Source organism: Sminthopsis crassicaudata, chromosome 3 (genome assembly GCF_048593235.1).
Source record: "Sminthopsis crassicaudata isolate SCR6 chromosome 3, ASM4859323v1, whole genome shotgun sequence".
In the NCBI taxonomy this organism is placed as follows: Eukaryota; Metazoa; Chordata; class Mammalia; order Dasyuromorphia; family Dasyuridae; genus Sminthopsis; species Sminthopsis crassicaudata.
This window is the reverse complement of record NC_133619.1, coordinates 385,291,498-385,311,765: the sequence shown is the minus strand read 5'-3', so window position 1 is coordinate 385,311,765 and position 20,268 is coordinate 385,291,498. Positions and strand designations below refer to the sequence as shown.

Below are 20,268 nucleotides of genomic sequence, written 5' to 3'. Positions count from 1 at the left end.
TAACGTTGATGATTAGGAACATAAAATTAGTAGTTTGATAGAAAAGATGAGAGTTATACTTAAGCTCAAGCCAAGTAGAAATGTGTAATAAGTCCACTTATCATGTTATCTGTATATTTGGGAATGCAAGGAATAAAACAATTCTAAGAGATAGAGTTGATCAGCAGCTGATAAACAACATTTCATCAATGTTAATTTTACTCTAAGCACACAGGTCATACCAATAACAAAAATAAATTATGGAGATTGAAAAAGTACCCAGGAAAATTTGCATTGTATTTTCTTCTCTAGTATCTCTGAGGATTCTCCATTAAAGTGATCTCTTTTGTTATTAATGTTTAAGGTTTGAAAACTTAAGTAACTTCTTAAAGCAGGAGTATTCTCCCAATTTTAAATATCCATATTTATCTTTTCTTTTAACAATGAGTAATTTTCATGGATACCAGACAAAGACTGGTATATATAAACCTCAAAATGATCATTTCTATCATTGGAAAAGCTATATGTGAAGATATGCACTACTACGCAACAAAAGAATTCTTAGATTTAAGTATTTTCCAGAGCATATTAGAAGGGCATATTTATGCTCATTTTTCTCCTAAGAAAATGTACTTTTTTGGGGGAGGTATATGGGCCAAATAGGAAGAAAAATATAAACTAAAAATGATGATCTATTGAAGTACTTGTTTCTTTGATATTCAGTTCAAACCTTCATTAGACTTCCTTAAATACTGTGCATTCACTTTCTTTCTTCCATCATTCTTTCCTTGCTTCCTCCATCCCTCCGTACCCCCCTTCCTTTCTTCTTTTTTCTTTTTTCTTCCTTCTTTCTTTCTTCTTCCTTCTTTCTCTCTCCCTTTCTTTCTCTTCTACTTCTTTTACTTTTTCCTTTCTCTCCTCCTTCCTTTCTTTCCTCCTTCCTTCTTTTCTCTTTCTTTTGTTATTTTGTTCGTTCTTCCATCATTTCTTCCTTCTTTCTTTCTTTTCTTTCCTTCCCTCCCTCCCTCCCTTCCTTCCTTCCTTCCTTCCTTCCTTCCTTCCTTCCTTCCTTCCTTCCTTCCTTCCTTCCTTCCTTCCTTCCTTCCTTCCTTCCTTCCTTCCTTCCTTCCTTCCTTCCTTCCTTCCTTCCTTCCTTCCTTCTTTTGTTTCTTTTTTTTCTTTCTTCTTCTATAACAAAAGTCCTGAAGGACTGATGGTTATTCCAAAATTCACCCTTGCCCAGCATTTTTGTATCAATCATGCAAACTGACAGTGGGCTAGCACTCTTCCCCTTCTTGTTAGAACAAAAGAGACCCTTAATAAAACTCACTGACAATCAATGTGCTTTAAAAAGTACTTTCCATCTGTGTCCTTCAATCAAGACTCTATGAATATGGAGGAGCTGTGAGATAATTTTAGAGGCTAACACCCTATGCAAAATTATCCATAAGTCCCACCCTCATCCCTCACTCCAGGCCACTCAGAAATTCTAACTATTTATCAGGGGGAACCTAGATGTTCTTCTTTTCATGGCTCGGATTTTAAAAGGCTCTTGATTGGATGTTGACTAGCTAACAGGTAAAAAAAAATTCTATTATGTCATTCAGAATATATGAAACTGTTAGATAATATAAATAAGGAAAACAATAGAAGATATTTTAATAATTCATAGTTTTTATATCACTATCTTCTGCTTCCATCTTGGGGTTCATGAAAACCATCCCAGACAGTTAAAAATCTTTTGAAAAATGTATTTGTAACAACATAAAAATATCTCAGATCCTCATATTCTTATAATAATGATAATAATAATAAAACTTCCCCTCATGTAATTTAAAGTTCTTCCACTATCATTAATTTCACACATATTTATTTTTTATGCTGGTTAGTGAAAATTCATAGCAGTTTGCAGGCACTTATGTAGAATCCCACATACTTGACAATTGATTTAGGTGAACAAAGATTGGGGGGGAAGCCACATCTAAGAAAATTACTTAATCACATTTAGTTCTCACAAACTATTATTCTTGAAATGGTGCTGAAAAAGAAGGAAATTCAGATGATCTAGGAAAAGGTCAAATTAAATCTGTGCATAACAGTTTGGGTAAAAGATGCTTAATGTAGCTTAATGGCCCTGACCTCTAATTTGCTCACATGATTTATGGGCAAGAAGCAACTTGGAATAAATACTGGGTCAGCAATTTTGAACAATAGCCAAAATGTACATATTACTTTGACATACAAAATGAAATGTGTTGCTACAAATGTAATTCATTGTCACCAATGTAAAGAAAATATAAAGGAGGATTTCATAGTTACTTAGAAGATTAAAATAGTTGGAATACTCTTTACCTTAATATAGGCTTGTCTCTTCTGCTAATCCTTTCTTAGTAAACAAATTATTAAATTTTAAATAATGTTCCTCTTACTTGGAAAGACCTATTCCCTTCCTTTCTCCTTATCCAAATACTACCCATCTGTCTAAATATAACACTATGGCTAGAACCTCCTCCTGATCTCTTCTATAGCACTTCAACCCACTATGAACATTCTCCTGACCTTTTAGGGAATTTCAAGTAGCACTTATTAAGAAACTTCTATCCCCAATGTCTGCATCAATCAACTGACATTTATGATATACTGTCTTCTCTTGTCAGTGAAATTTTCATTTGCATATGTTATATCTTCAAAGTGAGATTTAAGCCACTTGTAGCTCTCCCCAAAAAATCAATCCTGTTCAGTATTTTGTTTTGTTTTATTTTTTACAAAACAAAATATAAGATATACAAGCATCTATTCTGTTCAAGTTGCTATGCCATCCCTATGAATACAAAAACAAAAAGAAAGAAATCATGTTTGCCCTTAAGGAGCTACATTCCCTCTTTTGGTGGGAGCAGATTAGGAGGTGTGATTACTACATAAGTAAATAAATTACACCTACATATATATGTACATATGTATGTAGGAAGTATATATATATTAGACATCATGAAGTGGAAAGGACCTGGATTCAAATCTCACCTCAGACATGTTTACTACCTATGTGACTTTAAGGAAGTCACTCAACCACTCTAGATCTCATTTTTTTCATCTCTAAAATGAAAGAATTGAATTCTATGGCCTCTAAGATTTCTTCCAACTTTAGACCTATGATCTATAATATAAGTAGAAAGCAATTTAGAGAGGGAAATTAAAATTTATTTTTATTAGCTACTATATCTGTCATAATGTTATGTACCTATTTAGATCTCAGGAAATATTTTGAATGAATTTAACACGTGATTAATACTTTCTGTAGTTTTTATAAAGAATATACTATTATTGCTTTCATCTACACTGTGCAAATATGACTTACATTTAGAAATTTTGGGGTTATTTAAATTAAAGTTGATGATCAAATTAGATAACTGAATAAAACCTTAGACTGAGGGATAAAGTATATGCTTATCAGTGGATATCACTCTAACTTGAAAGAGTAGAGGGTAGACATCAGAGAGCTCCTCTCATATCCTTTATTTAAGGAGGGCTGTGTACATGCATGTTACACAATAATCAAAAAAACCTAAAAACTCCAAACTCTAGCTTCTGTGAGATAAGAACTCACTATTTCACAAAAATTCCTGGGAAAACTGGAAAATAATATGTCAGAAACTTGGTGTAGACCATACCAAAATAAGGTCAAAATAGATACATGATTTGGGCATAAAAGATGTTACCATGATCAAATTAGGAGAGCAAGTGATAATTTATCTATCAGATCTTTGGAAAAAGGAGGAATTTATGACCAAAGATGAACTAGAGAACATTATGAAAGGCAAAATGAACAACTTTAATTATATTATATTAAAAAGGTTTAGCACAAATGAAGCAAATGAAATTCATTTCACAAATGAATAACCAGTGTTTCTGCTAAGGATCTCATTTTAAAAATACATAAAGAACTTTGTCAAATTTGTAACAATATAAGTCATTTCCCAATTGATAAATGGTCAAAGGATATGAACATAAAGCTATCTATAGTCATATGAAAAAATGCTTTAAATCAGTCGATTAGAGAAATGCAAATTAAAACAACTCTAAGGTATAAATTCATACATCTCAGATTGGCTAAAATAACAGGAAAAGATTATGATAAATGTTGGGGAATGTGGGAAAACTAGGACACTAATGCATTGTTAGTAGAGTTGTGAAATGATCCAGCTATTCTGGGGAACAATCTGAAATTATGTCCAAAGGGCTACAAAACTGTGCATACCCTTTGACATAGTGGGCCCACTACTGTGTCTTGTCCCAAAAAATATCATAAAGGAGGGAAAAGGACCCACATGGACAAAAATATTTGTATCAGCTCTTTTTGTGTGTGGCAAAGAAAAGGAAATGGGTAGATGCCCATCAATTGGGCAATGGCTGGATAAAATTTTGGTATATAGAAGGTAATGGAATATTATTCTATTCAAAATGATGAACAAGCTGATTTTTAAAAGGTCGGGAAATATTTACATGAACTGATGCTGAGCAAAACAAGCAGAACCAGAAATACACTGTACATAATAACAGCAAAATTGTGTGATGATAAACTATGAAAGGCTTGTTTCTTTCTCACTAGTTCAGGGATCCAAGGCAATCCCAGTAAATTTTAGACAGAAAATGCCATCTGCATCTAGAAAAAGAATTTTGGAGATTAAATGTAAGTCAACACATGCTATGTTTATTTCTTTTTTATGTTTCTTTTTTCTCATCAGTGGTTTTTCCCTTTTGTTCTGACTTTTTCTCATAACATGATTCATAAAGAAATGTATATTAAAATATACATTTTAAAAATATATATATTTTAAAAATATATAATTACAAATAAAAATCTGGAGGGGTTTGGGTGAACAATTCATAATTTTTTATTTATCTGCAGGACTTCATCATGTTTTTGTACTAGATACTTTTTTTCTCTTCAATTTTCCACTTCCATTTTCCTTTAGATTGTGAGTTTCCAGAGAATAGGGACTGTCTTCTGTCTTTTTTTTTTTTTTTTTTTGGATACCAAGTGCTTAGTACAGAACCTGGCACATATTTATTATCTCTCTGACTGAAGTAAATTGGCAGTTCAGTAATATTTTCTTAATGAAACTAATAATAGTTTGACATAATCATACAAAGTAAAGTATTCAATAATTTTTTTTCTGATAAATGTGATCCAGTGAGGGGTGAATGATAAAAAGGAGCCTAATTTAAATATCACAGTATATATAACAATAATTTTAGCATTATGTATTTTTAGACTTTCCCCTGAAAATTGGGAAGTGGGGATGAGATAAAACTTATTGAAACCACTACTAATATCACATTTTGCGCACACACACACACACACACATGCACGCACATTTCCTTTCCCTTTCTTTTGGGAGCAATGATCAATAAATAATGTGTACAATATAAATGAGTTGACAAATTCCTTTTTTGTAAGAGAAAATAAAAAATTTGGTACCAAAAGAAAAAATTGTTAGTATTCTAATATTAATAACTCACATTTATAGAGAATATCAAATTTTATAAAGTACCATGTTCACAATAACCCTCGTTAATAATAATAGTATTTACACAGTAACATTGGAAATTATTTTCTAGGTTTCAAATAATAAAAAAAGAAATAACATTACCTACTATACAGCAAGAAAAAAAAAGGTAAGATTAGAAAAATTATCTGAAAACTTTAATGAAAGTAACTAAACCAAAGTAAGGTCAAACATGTAGAAATTTAATAAAAACATAAACTAGTTCCTATAACGTTCTTTTACCAAGCCTGTGGATTACGATATTCTAAAAGTATTTTCAGAGTATTGTTATTTCAGATTTATTATTAAAACACTGGCAGGAAAAAGGAGGATAAGAAAACAAATAATGAAATTAAACTTACCTTAATAATTGACAAATTTGGACTAGATTTAGTTTTTAAAAAAAAATTAGATCCAATAGATCTCAACAATTAAATTCTATTCAAAGTTTAGCAAACAATAAAAAGCTATTAGGGAATTATTCATTTGAAATAACTTGTTAGGCCACTAGGTGTCATCCTTGTTTCAAATGAGGTGAGAGTTCTTTTAGCTATGACAAAAATAAATAAATAACAACAGCCCAAAAAACCCCAAAAAACCCTGCAACTTCGGTAGCAGTTAAATTCCACTCTATTTGATTATCCAGCATACAGCAAATTGTTCTGCATTTAAATAAGGTATAAAATTGAATACTTTGACAGAGACAAATTTTCTTTATTCTCATTGACTTTTGGGATGTCTGAAAGAACTAGAGGACAAAAGAGGAGAGAAATGGAAGTAAGGTATATTTCCATTGTATGGCCCACTAGTTCACCTTGAAGTCATAATAAACATGTCATAATTATGATTAATTCATGAAAAGATAATCACTCAAACTAAAAAGTTTTTAAATCTGAGTTAGTGTTTACTGTACTCCTTGACATGACTTTTATTAACTCTTCATTGAATCAATAAAGTTTTAAAATATGAATTTTACTTTCGAATTTTTGGGGTCATCTTTATTCAAATACACTATTACTTGCAGTTTACTTTTTTACCTGGAGTTTTTAAAATGGGAATAAAATGGACAGAGTTTAAACTAACAATTGATATCCTAGGTATTTGTTGTTTTTGTTCTACCAAAGCATGATATAGGAATATATCAAATTTTAACTCCTCTCAAAAGCTTTATTCTTTCCTTATGTGGGGTTAGGGAATTCACTAATAGTTTTAATTCCACTGTCAATGAGGTCACCAAGATTTCGACAGATTCACAGATGTCTTATTGAAGCAATGTCCCCAAAATAAAGGACATTTCCCAATTTAGCTCCTGGCCCCTAAGCAAATTGTCCCTATATTTAATAATGTAACTAAATTTGTTTTCAAAGTTAAAATTTCTTCAGGAAATAATATATAGTATATAATAATTAGTCAGATCATCCTCATTACTGGTAGGTGGTTCCATAAAAAATATAAAGCATTACCACAAAGAGGTAGAGTTTTGAAATTAAAAATAATAATTACAATTCAAAATTTGTTTTTCTGGTCTTTATACTACTTTTAACAACAATTCAACAAAGTTTTTTTTCCTATTATAAACCAAGCAGTAGAAATGCAAAAATAAGAAATCTAACTGACCAAGAACAGCTTAATATGTACCTGGGGAGAGAGAACATGTATACTAATGAATATATTATAATTAAGCGGGAAAATAGGCTCTGTGTAGAAAAATAAGATACTTTGCATTTCTTAGGTTTTATATATAATTCATATTATAATTTATTATATTACAATGATCTAATTTCTAACTATGAAAATCTTGTTTATCTCCTCCCACTGTAATTCAAATATATGTTTCATTCCATAACACAAACTGAATGCAGAAGCTAGGATTGCAGGTTGTTGAAAGGATGGATGAGCAAACCATAGGATTCTTCAGGTCTCAAATGAGTCATTCTCACTATAGGAAATTGCAAGGCCTTAAAAATAGTTTTAGAAGCTAATCAAGAAGGGGCAGCTAGGTAGCCCAGTGGATAGAGCACTACCCCTGAATTCAGGAGGAACCGAGTTCAAATCTGTTCTCAGACACTTAACACTTCCTAGCTGTGTGACCCTGGGCAAGTCACTTAACCCCAGCTTCAGGGGGAAAAAAAAAAAAAAAAAGAAGCTAATCAAGAAGTGTGTTTTATAGATGGAAAGAGGCACAGCAGCATTCAAGGCAATGACCATTTAGTTAAATTATAAGTTTGATCCTAAATCTCCTGGTCTACAAACTTGATAGATCCCCTGTCAATTCTGTATTATATCAACTAACCTGCTCTATAAGGTTTTTTGAGGGAGAAATTTTACAAACTTTTAAGAGCCATAGGAACGTATGTTATCATAGTATCGTTTGTATCTCAGAGATCTAGCAAGAAGGGACTTTCAAGATCATTTCTTTCAACCCCTTCCAATTTACAATGAATAAACTAAGGTCAAGGGCAATGAAGTGACTTAGCCAACTAGTGTTTAAGCTAAGGACTCAGTAATCTATCCTTATACTATTCTAGTAGGTAAATGAATAAACTACTCTGAGGTATATGATTTACTCAGGATCACACAGCTATTAAACGTTTAAAATAAGTTATGAATTTAGACCTTCTTGATTCTAAGACTCCACACCACTGCCTTTAATATTCCTGCCATTCTCCAAAAACTCATATTCTTAAATTTTGACAATGGAAAGACTTTTCTCCACATTTCCACATATCACCTTAACTATTTATTTCCCTTTCTCATATTTTAACATTTCCTTCTTTATTGTCTTCTTTCTGTCTGCCAACAAATAAGATCCTGCCTATCCTAGCCTAAAAATTATTCTCTAAAAATCTCCTACTCCTTAAAGCTATCATCTTATTTTACTACTATTCTTCCCTGCTAAAATTACTTTTTAAAATAATCTTGGACTTTTTGTTACAATGTTTGTATTACTACCTCACTCTTCAACTTCTAGTAAACTGGTATTACCTTCCATAACTCTATTGAAATCGTTCTCTAAGGTCACCAATGTTTTTCCAATTACATTATATAATAGCCTAGTAATTTGTCTATCTCTCTACCATCTTACTTTCTTTACTTGTTTCCCTTCCATCCAATTTCTCTCCTTGGCTCACTTCACTTCTACAATCTTTTATATGTCTTTGAAATCCTAAATTCATATCTCTAATCTAGACAATCTTTCTCTGAGAGATTCTACATTTCAAAATACCAGCTGTATACTGACACATCACTTCCCCACAAATAAAAGTCATGTTTCAAACAACTCTCTACATTTCAAAAACCCATCCTTCTTTTTAAATATCAAATTTTTGTTATGTTGTAAGACTTGAAAACCTGGAGTTATTCTTATATATCCCTTCTCTCCACTTGCCAAATTTCCCAATCCTTCTTGCACAGAGTAGCTAACTTTCCATCTATCTTTTCCTTGATCAGGTTTTCTCATCACCTTCATGCTGAATTATTATTAGACTGCTCTTATCTCCTTCTCCCTTTTTACAATCCATTCTTCCGAACATTGCCAAAGTAACCTTTCTAAAATGTAAGGACAGAGACTGCCTTTTGCCTCCTTTGGATTTCCATTAGTCAGTGGCCTGCCTTGTCCAATTGAATTGAATTATGTTCAAAACAAATTTCTCTAATTTGTCAGATTTCTCATATATTTGGTCTTTGACTTCTGAGCAGCTGGATGGCCTGATTTGATATGTTAATATTAGCTTTGCAAATTAAATCATAGATGGCTTGATAATTTTGTCCTCAGTTTCCTCCTTAGTTCAGATAAATTTTAACACTGCCTATGTTTTATCTTTGCTCTCGGCCTATAACCAGTCAGCAGTTTTTGTAATCATATTTCTGGGGGCAGTTAGGTGGCACAGTGGGTAGAGCACCAGCCCTGAAGTCAGGAGGACCTGAGTTCAAATCTGGTCTCAGACACTTACTAGCTGTGTGACTCTGGGCAAGTCACTTAACCCCTTTGCCTCAGCAAAAAATAATGATAACTTAACAGGTTGATCATCCAATTGTAATATTCTGTCAACAACCACTTACTTTGTGCCAGGCATTGTGCTATGAAAGCAGTGGGGATATAAAGAAATGCAAAAACACTGTGCTTTCAAGGCATACATTATAGTGTGGGAGACAACTGGTAGATAGGTTTATATGAGAGATATACAAAGTAGATTGAACATAATCTGAAAGGGAAACATAAGCACCTTGAGGGACAAGCCTTTTTGCTGAAGGTAGGCTATTATCCAAGTTTTAAAGGAAGCCAAAGAAACCAGTGGTGGATGAGAGAAAGAGGGTACAGCATTTCAGTGGAAAAAGAAAACCTGTGCAAAACACAGCAATGAGAGATGGGGGGTCATGTTCAAGAAATATGAGTAGGCTGATGTAAGTAGATTATAGAGTATGTGCAATGGAATAAAGTGAGAGCAGACAGAAAAGGTAGGAAGGGGCCACATTATGAAGGGCTTTGAAAGTCAAACAAAGGACTTTATATTTGATACTAGAGGAAAAAGTGAATTACTGGATCTCATTGTGGGGAACTGTGGGGTTTGGCAAGGTTGGGTCTGTCTTTCAGAAGGCAACTAAATGGATGGAAGCTGGATTGCAATGGGGAGAAACTTGAAATGAAGAACTCATATGACAACTTCATATAATAATTTAGGCAACATGGCATTTAGAGCTTCATTTTCTAGTACTTTTCTTGATGTGCCATACTCTAATCAAATTGAAGTATTCTTTGCTCTTGGATCTTTAATCTATGAATCTTTGAACATTGTATCACCTGTACATAATTCTTCTTTTATTTCTATATATTTATATTTTTATATTTTTCATAATCTTGCTGAAGTATTTCTGCTTAATTTATTCTCTCAGTTCCCTTAGTTGGAAGTGATTGTTCTTTATTTGAATGTTCCAGGCTACGTTTGACTTCTCCTAATCACATAATCATTATTTTGGGACTATTATTATTATTATTTGCATAAATTTATTTTTTGTTATTGTATAAATAATTTTATAAATTTTTCAAATCTCCCCACTAGACTATAATTTCTTGAGGGCAAAGATTGCATAATTTGTCTTTTGCATCTTTGGCTTTAGCACAATTAGCCTTGTTGACCAATTAGTTAACTAATACATGTGGAATTTGACTCAGCAGCTCCATAAAATTAGAGCGTTAAAATTGTATTATTTTCTAGATGATATTGATGGTTCATATGCCTGCCTGTCTGTCTGTTCTCAAATACCAAGGCCACTGATTCAAGGCAAAAGGTTTCTATGTGTTTAATATTAACATTTCCATAGTTTTTAAATAGTAGTAATTTTTACATATGGATTAGTACATAGTACACAATGTTATCAGGCCTTCTACAACAAATTTTATCTTATTCATTATAGAAGGTAAAGAGCTAGATTCTTATTTTTCTCATCTCTACTAATTAGTTGGGACTAAAAATCAAAAGCACTAAGCTTCCATTATCCAAGTTACACTACTGTTAGCATAGGTAAGAACACTCAGGATGCATTAAATACTTAATGTGGTATTGTGTTGTTGATATATATGATGATGATGCTAATGTAAACAATTCTAGGCATCTAAGGCCAGAGGCTGCATACATTTAGAAATATACATTATAATGATCACACATTAAAATAGCTTTTTGAAGTTTATATAATATTTCCTCACAATAACTTCGATAAATAGGTAGTACAAGAATAATTATCCTCATCTGATAGATTCTATTCAAAATTAAATGCCTACTATGCACAGATTCTATTCCAGATGACAAAATAAGTAGAGTCAGAATAGCCCACCTTTCTCACAATACTCCGAGTGTTTTTTTTTTTGTTTTGTTTTGTTTTGTTTTTTGTTAATGAAGTAAAATGAGTATTGGACAGGGAAATGGTGAAGAAATCCAAGGAGAAAAATGTACTGAGTGCATTTTGCTAACTTAGATTCTCAAAAATATAACCAGGAGGCTATGGGCATTGATGCCTAGAGAGAAGGACTTAGGCTGAGAGTACAAAGCTTCCCCAGGTCTTCAATCTAAGGGGGAGAAAATTCTGTTTTTACATTTTTGAAGAACTAATTTTTTTCAAAGCTCATTCATGATATCATAATCATTTTTACATCAAACAAATCTTGTGAATCATATAGGTAAAATATTACTTACCCCCTTTGTATTTTTTTATATATATATTTATTTATTTTTTCCTGAGGCTGGGGTTAAGTGACTTGCCCAGGGTCACACAGCTAGGAAGTGTTAAGTGTGTGAGGTCAAATTTGAACTCAGGTCCTCCTGACTTCAAGGTTGGTGCTCTATCCACTGTGCTATCATGCTACCTAGCTATAGTTAAGTTATAATCACAAAATTAGTAATAACTGAAAGCTGACAATTTCCCCCCTCAAATACATGTGTATTTCTTCCTGTGTAAATTACAACTCAAGCTATTTTTTGAAGACCCTTAAAGGAAAAGTGCTGTTTTCAGGGTGCAAGCCAGAGCAATTTTGGGAGAGGAAAAGAGACCCGTACTATAGGATATACTTTTCCAGGCCCTAAGTCTAATTTTGGGTCATCTAGCAATTTTTAAAAAGAATTTAGTTCTATAATAACTCCCTAATAGTTATATTTCTATGTATTTACAGTACTGTTTTATTACCTTAGACAATAAAGGCTTATTATTTTAGATTATAGATAAAAATGAACCATCTTTAAAGAACTATTTGAGTGTTTTTTCATGGCAGAGAGATAAGCTTGATTTTCTAGAAGACTATGCAGGGTAAATTCAACCTCTGGCAGATTCTACCAAAGTGGAAGGCTTTTGAGTAGGGCTTATTAATAGACTATATGCCTGAGGCCTGAGGAGCTGCCTAGTTAAATTTAGAGAATCTCAACACCAAGCTGACCTCAAGATGATGAATTTGTAAGCCATGCCATTTCTCAAAGACCATGTACTAAGTTAGAAAACAACTGAGATCTCTGCCAGTGAAGGGAATACTCAAATCACTAAAAATCAGTGAAGTTAAGTATAAAGAAAAACATAGTATGGAGTACAAAAACATGAGATTAAAGGGAAGATAAGAAATTATGTTTGAGAACATTTAAGATATGTCAAAATTATTCTCTTAAAAATGTTAGAAACAAGTTTCTGTGAATGAATATTTTGATTATATTTTTGATTTTTAAAAAATTATATGTGTATACAATCATATATATATTTAGAGAGAGAGAGAGAGAGAGAGAGAGAGAGAGAGAGAGAGAGAGAGAGAGAGAGAGAGAGAGAGGGAGGGAGAGAGAGATTTAGATATAGATATAGTTTACTTTGATCATCTCAAGGAGATTAGGGAATGAGGAAAGCATCAGTCTTTATAGAGATCACAAATGAAAATCATCACCTTTCAATATAGTTTAATAATTAAAACAATTAACAAAACTACAATTCTTTAAAAAGTATATGAAGGTTCAATTGAATTTCAGAAAATTATCTTAAAATTTGGAGAGTTTATATGCACCAAATCACAGATACTCTGACATTCTCTTAACTAAATTACTGATTCAAATCAAAAAGGGCTGTAATTCTTATAAAGATTATACCACTTTGCCAATGGCTGAGAAGCTTCAGAGAACTAATCAAACATTATTATATTATCTATCAAGAGTCTAGACAGCCTCATACTCTAGCATAATTGCTGCATTTTCCCCCTCTTTCCAGGATATGTTTTAGTTTTGGTACTAGATAAAAAATTTTTTAAATGTATCAATAAGTTCTCCAGACAACAAGAAAAAGTGCACATTTTTTGTGATGTTAAATTCACATTCCTGGTGTCCCTGAAAAATGAGAATGGTGATATAAAATAGAAAAGTATTGCATTTTTACACAGTCAATCTGTCGTTCAACTACTCCAGTTTTTCACGGATTATAAAATATTTGAGAACAGGCAATATTCCTATAGTGGATCTTCACTTATCTTCAGCTTTAAAAGTAGGTATAATTTTAATAAAAACATGCCACATTTAAGAAGCTATTAGACACAGCACTGAAGTTTCTTTTGATTTGTGCATGAATGTTAGACAGTTAAATTTTTTTAAAGTATAGTTTTAAAAGGAATATTTGAAATGATATCTTTACATTCAATTATCTTTTGTACCTTAGTGTAGTTACTTTTAAAATATTAATGATATCTCCCTTTATGATTAAAATTGTTATTTAGTCAACTATGCTCTCTAGCAAAGGTATTTAGCTGCAGACCACAAATCTATATTGGATCACTTAACTGAATGTGGGGGGTTGTGAAATTATGACTTATTAATAGTAAATGCTTGATTTGTATATCTATTTTATATTCTTATATACTTTGGGTCACATTAAAAATCTCTTGGGTGAAAAGGGATCACTAGTAGAAAACATTTAAGAAGCCTTGTTCCAAAGAGACCATCTGTGATTGTTAATAAAACTAAAATAATTATATTTTATTTAAATTTTCATTTGAATGAGAAACTTAAATTTCACAAAATTCTGAATAATTATTTTCTATTCTTTTACAGAACATTTTGGAGAAAACATTTAAATTTGTATAACAATAAACATACTTACGCTGGTTTCATCGTGTGTGCATGTTTTTCATGAATGAAGGCACCAGCAAGGGCTCCTGCTCCTGAATTTAAATACTGGACAGAGAAATTATATTTATATATACTATGTCTTTAAAACTTATGTGATGAAATAAAAATTTGAACCAAAATTTATACTCATAGAAGTTATTATTGTTGTTGTTTTTCTATTTAGCTACCATTAAAGGACAAAACCTACTATTCAAATGTGAATGTAAATTGGTAAATGACAAATGATTAAAATGTGAAAAAATATATTTGAGAAAGAATATAAAAAAATTTTAATTTTGGTAAATATTAAGAAAACAGATTTTTAGGGATTAATTAAACATGGTTAGTTTTGCAAAGAGCAAGTTCTCTTGCCAACATAATCAAATCTCTACATGTACCAGAATAGTAGGTCTGGTAAATGGAGGAAAAACTGATTGATGTAATTGAGCTAGCCTTTAGCAATTCATTTTTATCTCATCTGATATACTTGACAATAAATGGAAAATAGTCTGGACAGAACTAATATTAAGTTAGTACTAAATTGATTATAAGATTAGACCCAGGAAGTTGTCTCAGTGAATCATCATCTTGAGAGGTATTCCTCTGAAATTATTACTGATCTAAAAGTTCTTTGACATTGTTTTAAATTACTTGGATAATATGAGACAAAAGTAATTCTTTTTATGCTCAAATGTATAAGTATATAGTTAAGTTAAATGGAATAAAAATATTCAGTTTGTCTAGATTATCTATATCACTCAACCACAACCTGAAGTCTTATAAATTAAAGTCTTAAGAGTTCAAACACTGGAGATAAAATGAAATGCCATATACCATACCTAATTGTCCATACCAGCATAGTACCAGAGAAAGGTTACATATGACATCAAGAGTAATGAAGGAGATATGGTAACATAACTTTGTGAATAGGATTATTTGGAAGACATGATCAGAAATTAATAGAACATGTTTCAAGTATAGCATTTATAGTGAATCACACCTGAGACTCCTGGCTCAGAATCATTTGAATTTTATCTCAAGATTTTGTTTAGCCTCAATTTTTGGATTCCATCTACTCAATTAGAAATTAATTTCCTCAATAAACTGGGAAAACATTTTTACAGTCCAAGGTTCTGATAAAGGCCTCATTTTCAAAATGTAGAGAGAATTGACTCTAATTTATAAGAAATCAAGACATTCTCCAATTGATAAATGGTCAAAGGATATGAACAGACAATTCTCAGATGAAGAAATTGAAACTATTTCTAGCCATATGAAAAGATGCTCCAAGTCATTATTAATCAGAGAAATGCAAATTAAGACAACTCTGAAATACCACTACACACCTGTCAGATTAGCTAAGATGACAGGAAAAGATAATGATGAAGGTTGGAGGGGATGCGGGAAAACGGGGACACTGATACATTGTTGGTGGAATTATGAGTGCATCCAGCCATTCTGGAGAGTGATTTGGAACTATGCTCAAAGAGTTATCAAACTGTACATACCCTTTGACCCAGCATTGTTACTACTAGGCTTATATCCCAAAGAGAACTTAAAGAAGGGAAAGGTTCCTGTATGTGCAGAATGTTTGTGGCAGCCCTCTTTGTAGTGGCAAGAAACTAGAAACTATGTGGATGCCCCTCAATTGGAGAATGGCTGAATACATTGTGGTATATGAATATTATGGAATATTATTGTTCTGTAAGAAATGACCAGAAGGACGATTTCAGAAAGGCCTGGAGAGACTTACATGAACTGATGCTGAGTGAAATGAACAGAACCAGGAGATCATTATATACTTCAACAACAATACTATAGGATGATCAATTCTGATGGATGTGGCCATTTTCAACAATGAGATGAACCAAATCAGTTCCAATAGAGCAGTAATGAACTGAACCAGAGAATCTATGCCACTAAAAGGGGGTTCTCCAAAACTCCCTACCCTTGTGCCAAATCCCAAGGGGGTACAGGGGAGCCAAACCTCTCCATTTGATTCCCCTAAACCCCGAACCTGCCACTAAACCTTATCAGACTCCCTGACCACCAAAAACCCTAATTTCATTTTGGTTCCCTAAATCTAGACCTTATCATTTGGTTCCCTATTAAATGGAACCCCATACCTAACCTCATACCTGGATCCCCAAAAACTAGACTTCACCTCATCATATTTTGGTTCCTTGACTCATCAACCTCATCAATCCTTTCAAAATTCAATTTTGACTATGTCACAAACCCCACTGCCCTCCATTCAATAAATGCTAGTGGCTTCTTAACATTTTTAGTATCAGATATAAAATCCTTGGTTTGATATTCATAACCAGGCTCCCTTACCAAGTTTTCCAGTATAATTTATACCTCTCCTCTGTGATCCTGTGATACTAGGCTTTTTACTGTCCCTTGAACAGGACATTCCATATCCCAATTCTGGCTATTTTCATTGACTACTTACCACATTACTACTTCATATTCATCTTTTAATCTTCTTGGCTACTTTCAAGTCCCAGCTAAAATCCCACTTGTTAGAGAGAGCCTTTTCTTAATTCTATTACCTTCTTTCCATTGATTATTTCCAATTTATCTTATACATATTTTGCCTGTATATAGTTATTTAATTACTGTCTTTCCCATTTGAATAAAAACTTTTTGAGAACATAGATGTCTTTTGTTCTTCTTTGTATCGACAGAGTTTAGTACAATGTCTGGCACACAACAGGTGCTTAATAAATGTTTACTGTGATTTTCTGTGGGGAAAAAAGAGAACCGGATAGAATACTTCATTTAAAAGAATGATGTGATGTCAGAAATGCTTAGAATGCCTTTCATTCTTTGAAATATTTTCAACTATTTCAAATTCAACTTTAGCTATATCAACAAAGAATCAAAACTTAAATATAATAACAAATGTTTACAGCTGTTAAGGTTTGTAAAGTAATTTACATGTATCATTTCCTTTGTTCCTGACAATATTTTGAATTAGGTCTTATTATTTTCATTTAACAAGTAGAAGAAGAAACTGAAGCTCAAGGAGATGAAGTCTTTAACAATGGTGACGCTGCTACTGTGTCATAGGTAGCAAATGAATTAAGGTTCCTTCTTGTCCATCTCTGCAGCATGCTGCTTTTATTATGAACATTGCCCTCTTCTTCTCCTTACCAGAACTTTGAATTTCCCCTCTGATAGGTGAGCTGCTTTCTCATCTTATTCAAGTCCAATTGTTCATAAGTACTATGCCTGTTCTTTTCATCTCCCTTACAGCAGAATTCTGAAGACACTCCTAGGGTTTCTTCTTGCCCTCCTAACTCTTCTTCACATTTTGTCTTTCTCTATTAGAACTATTAGTTCCTTGAAGACAGGTACTATCTTGCAATTTGTATCCTCAGAATTTAGCATAATGCCTGACACATAGAAATAATTTAATAAATACTGAATCTATTTTTCACAGGGGACTAGTCTCCATGAGGAAGCACAGAGTGCCGATGATGGCACAAAGTAGAGAGTGGGGAGTCTGATTCAAAGAGAGTCATGATGTCATGTAATAGAGGGGCTTTGTACAGAATTTCAAGAAGGTAGATACCAGCATCTTTGATTCATGGGTGATAGATTCAAATAAAAAGCATTTTTAAAAGTTCTAATCCTTCCTGTCTCATGGTTGTTTACCTTCTCTTGGTTCCTTTCCTAACTGTATATAATGAAATATAACTCTGTAAGGAGTGAGACTTTGTTCCCTTTTCTTCTATATCTACATGAATACAGGTCTTGATTCTTTATCTCAGCATTCATTCTAAGATTTTAGGTGAAGGAATTTAAGCGAGGACCTTATAAGTTCTGAAAGCTCAGGGGTATCCAAACCCTTCACCTTAATTGAAAACTCAATACAGAAGCAGGTAAAGTTTTGAAGTCCATATTCAAGAAACCACATTTTAGCTCTGGAGGGAGCAGACCAATGGTATATTGGAATTAGTTATACCTAGCTTGAGAGAAGTATTAAATTCTCAGTGTCAGCATTTACACTTCAAGAAATAAGATAACACTATAAATCACTTCAATTTATTACTCTGTTGATTTCTAGACTTGAGAAAGTAAAAGAGGAATTGTTAACTAAAAAGTGTGTCCTGTATACAATTTTTGAGAACCAGCTATTAAATATTTACCAGCACACCCCTAGAGAAGGCCAAAGTCTCTTCCCTTAGAGCACTGTATGACACTGGAAACTATATCTACGATAGAATAATCCTAAAAGAAGAAGCCCAACCAAGAGAAAAGAAGGACTAGGTTAAAAACTGTATTTATTAATTCCTTCCTATTCCCAATTCTAGTCCCATCATTGAAACCAATCAAAAAGGCTGCTGTCAACCACATAGGAATCAAACAGGAACCATTTACCTAATATTCACGCATGATACTTTAAAGTAATGCCCAATTCCATTTTATGTCATCATAATTCTCCAGGAAACAGAATCCTTATCCTCTTCCAAGCGGGGACTTATATCAGCAGCATTTTATGCATAGTTATAGATATCTAATTATATATGTTACAATTTATCCTAACCTAGCTATTTACTACACCAGAATACCACTCCATAACTGAAGATTTATAATGCTTGCATTGCTTTTGACAAACTTTACTAAACATCTTTTCCTATCTTACATTAAAGACTTTTTAATACAGTACAGATTTTATACAGTAGTCAATATTATTACTAAAAGTTCTAAAAGTTCAAACCTATACCTCCCCTTTTAATAATCAATGTCATTGTGTTTTTTTGGGGGGGTGAGGGAGACTGTAAGGATATTTGGATAATTGTTGAGAAGTAACAATTCTTTTAAGATAATTGAAGTACTGGGGAAAATATTTCTAACAGAAAGTTAAAACACCTGTTTCTATTAATATGTTGAATTCAGATCCTGCTTTAGATATTTAGCTATGCAACAATGGTCAAATTACTTAACTTCCATTTTCCTCAGTTTCTTCATGGGATAATAGCACCTGTCTCATAGAAGATGATTGTGAGCCAGGTGATTAAGACCAGTTTCAATGGACTTATGATAGAGAGAGGATTGTGGGCCCTGAATATGGTTTATAACTTTGCATTTTCACTTTTTTGTTCTTGTTTGCTTCTTTTTTGTTTTCTTTCTCATTTCTTTTTTATTTGGGGATCTGATTTTTCTCATGCATCATTATAATTGTAGAAATATGTTTAGAAGAACTGCACATGTTTAACATATATGGGATTATTTGTCATCTAGGGGTAAGGGGAAGAGAGGGAGAAAAATATTTGGAACACAAGGTTTTGCAAGGGTGAATGTTGAAAACTGTCTATGCATATATTTTGAAAATAAAAAGCTTTAAATAAAAAATAAGAAGGTTGTGAGGATTAAATAAACATATATAAAATGCTTTGCAAGCCCTAAAACCTTTATAAATACTAGTTATAGCCAAAAAACCCCAAAAAACCAGTTTTTATCCTGGAGTCTCTAATTTATTGATAGGATCAACATATAAACAGATAAGGATGTATGTGATGATTTTAAGAAAAAAGGAGAAAGGCTTAACAACTGAAGCAATTCATGCTAGATTTCCTATAGACAGTAACATATAAACTGAGCCTTAAAGGGAATCAAGCACTAATTGGTATTAGTGAAGAGAGTGTGCATTCCAGTCACTGAACTCAGCTCATGCAAAAGTCCTTTGGATGCAAGTCCTAAGTTTAGGAACATTAAGTAGGACTTTTTCTTCATTTGGGTTTTGTGTTTTTGTTTCTTAGATACAGTGTGTAAAGGGGAATAACAAGATAATATTGGAAAGATAGGTTGGAATAAATAAATAAAAACTTTAAATTGCCAAGCTCAAGAGTTTGTATTTCATTCTAGAGACAAAAGGAAGCTACCAGTTTATAAAGCAGGAGGGGCATGCAAAGCCAGACTTGTTTTGTAAGGTGATTTTTTTCCTTCTAAATATATTTGAAGTGTTTTACTAACAAATATTAATTCTGATCATAAGAATATACATATATATTATGTCATTCTTATCTGTAATGTTTTACAAATAAACTTTATTTCTATACTGGTATGGTTCTTGATATACTTACTGTGTCTTATCTTCTCCACATGTAAAG

General features: G+C 32.5%; 1 protein-coding gene across 2 annotated transcripts in view; it reads right to left on the bottom strand.

Moving 5' to 3' along the window:
- KYNU (kynureninase) overlaps positions 1-20,268 on the bottom strand; it is a 124,890-nt gene that overhangs the window by 30,475 nt on the left and 74,147 nt on the right. The window contains exons 10-11 of one of the 2 annotated variants that reach the window (XM_074302012.1): positions 14,139-14,212; positions 4,469-4,639 (exon numbers count right to left, since the gene is read on the bottom strand). In XM_074302012.1, coding sequence (XP_074158113.1) covers positions 4,582-4,639; positions 14,139-14,212 — 132 coding nt within the window. In that variant the 3' untranslated portion in view covers positions 4,469-4,581. Of the gene's footprint in view, positions 1-4,468; positions 4,640-14,138; positions 14,213-20,268 lie in introns of those variants that run through there. The other variant, XM_074302011.1, reaches the window with a different exon arrangement.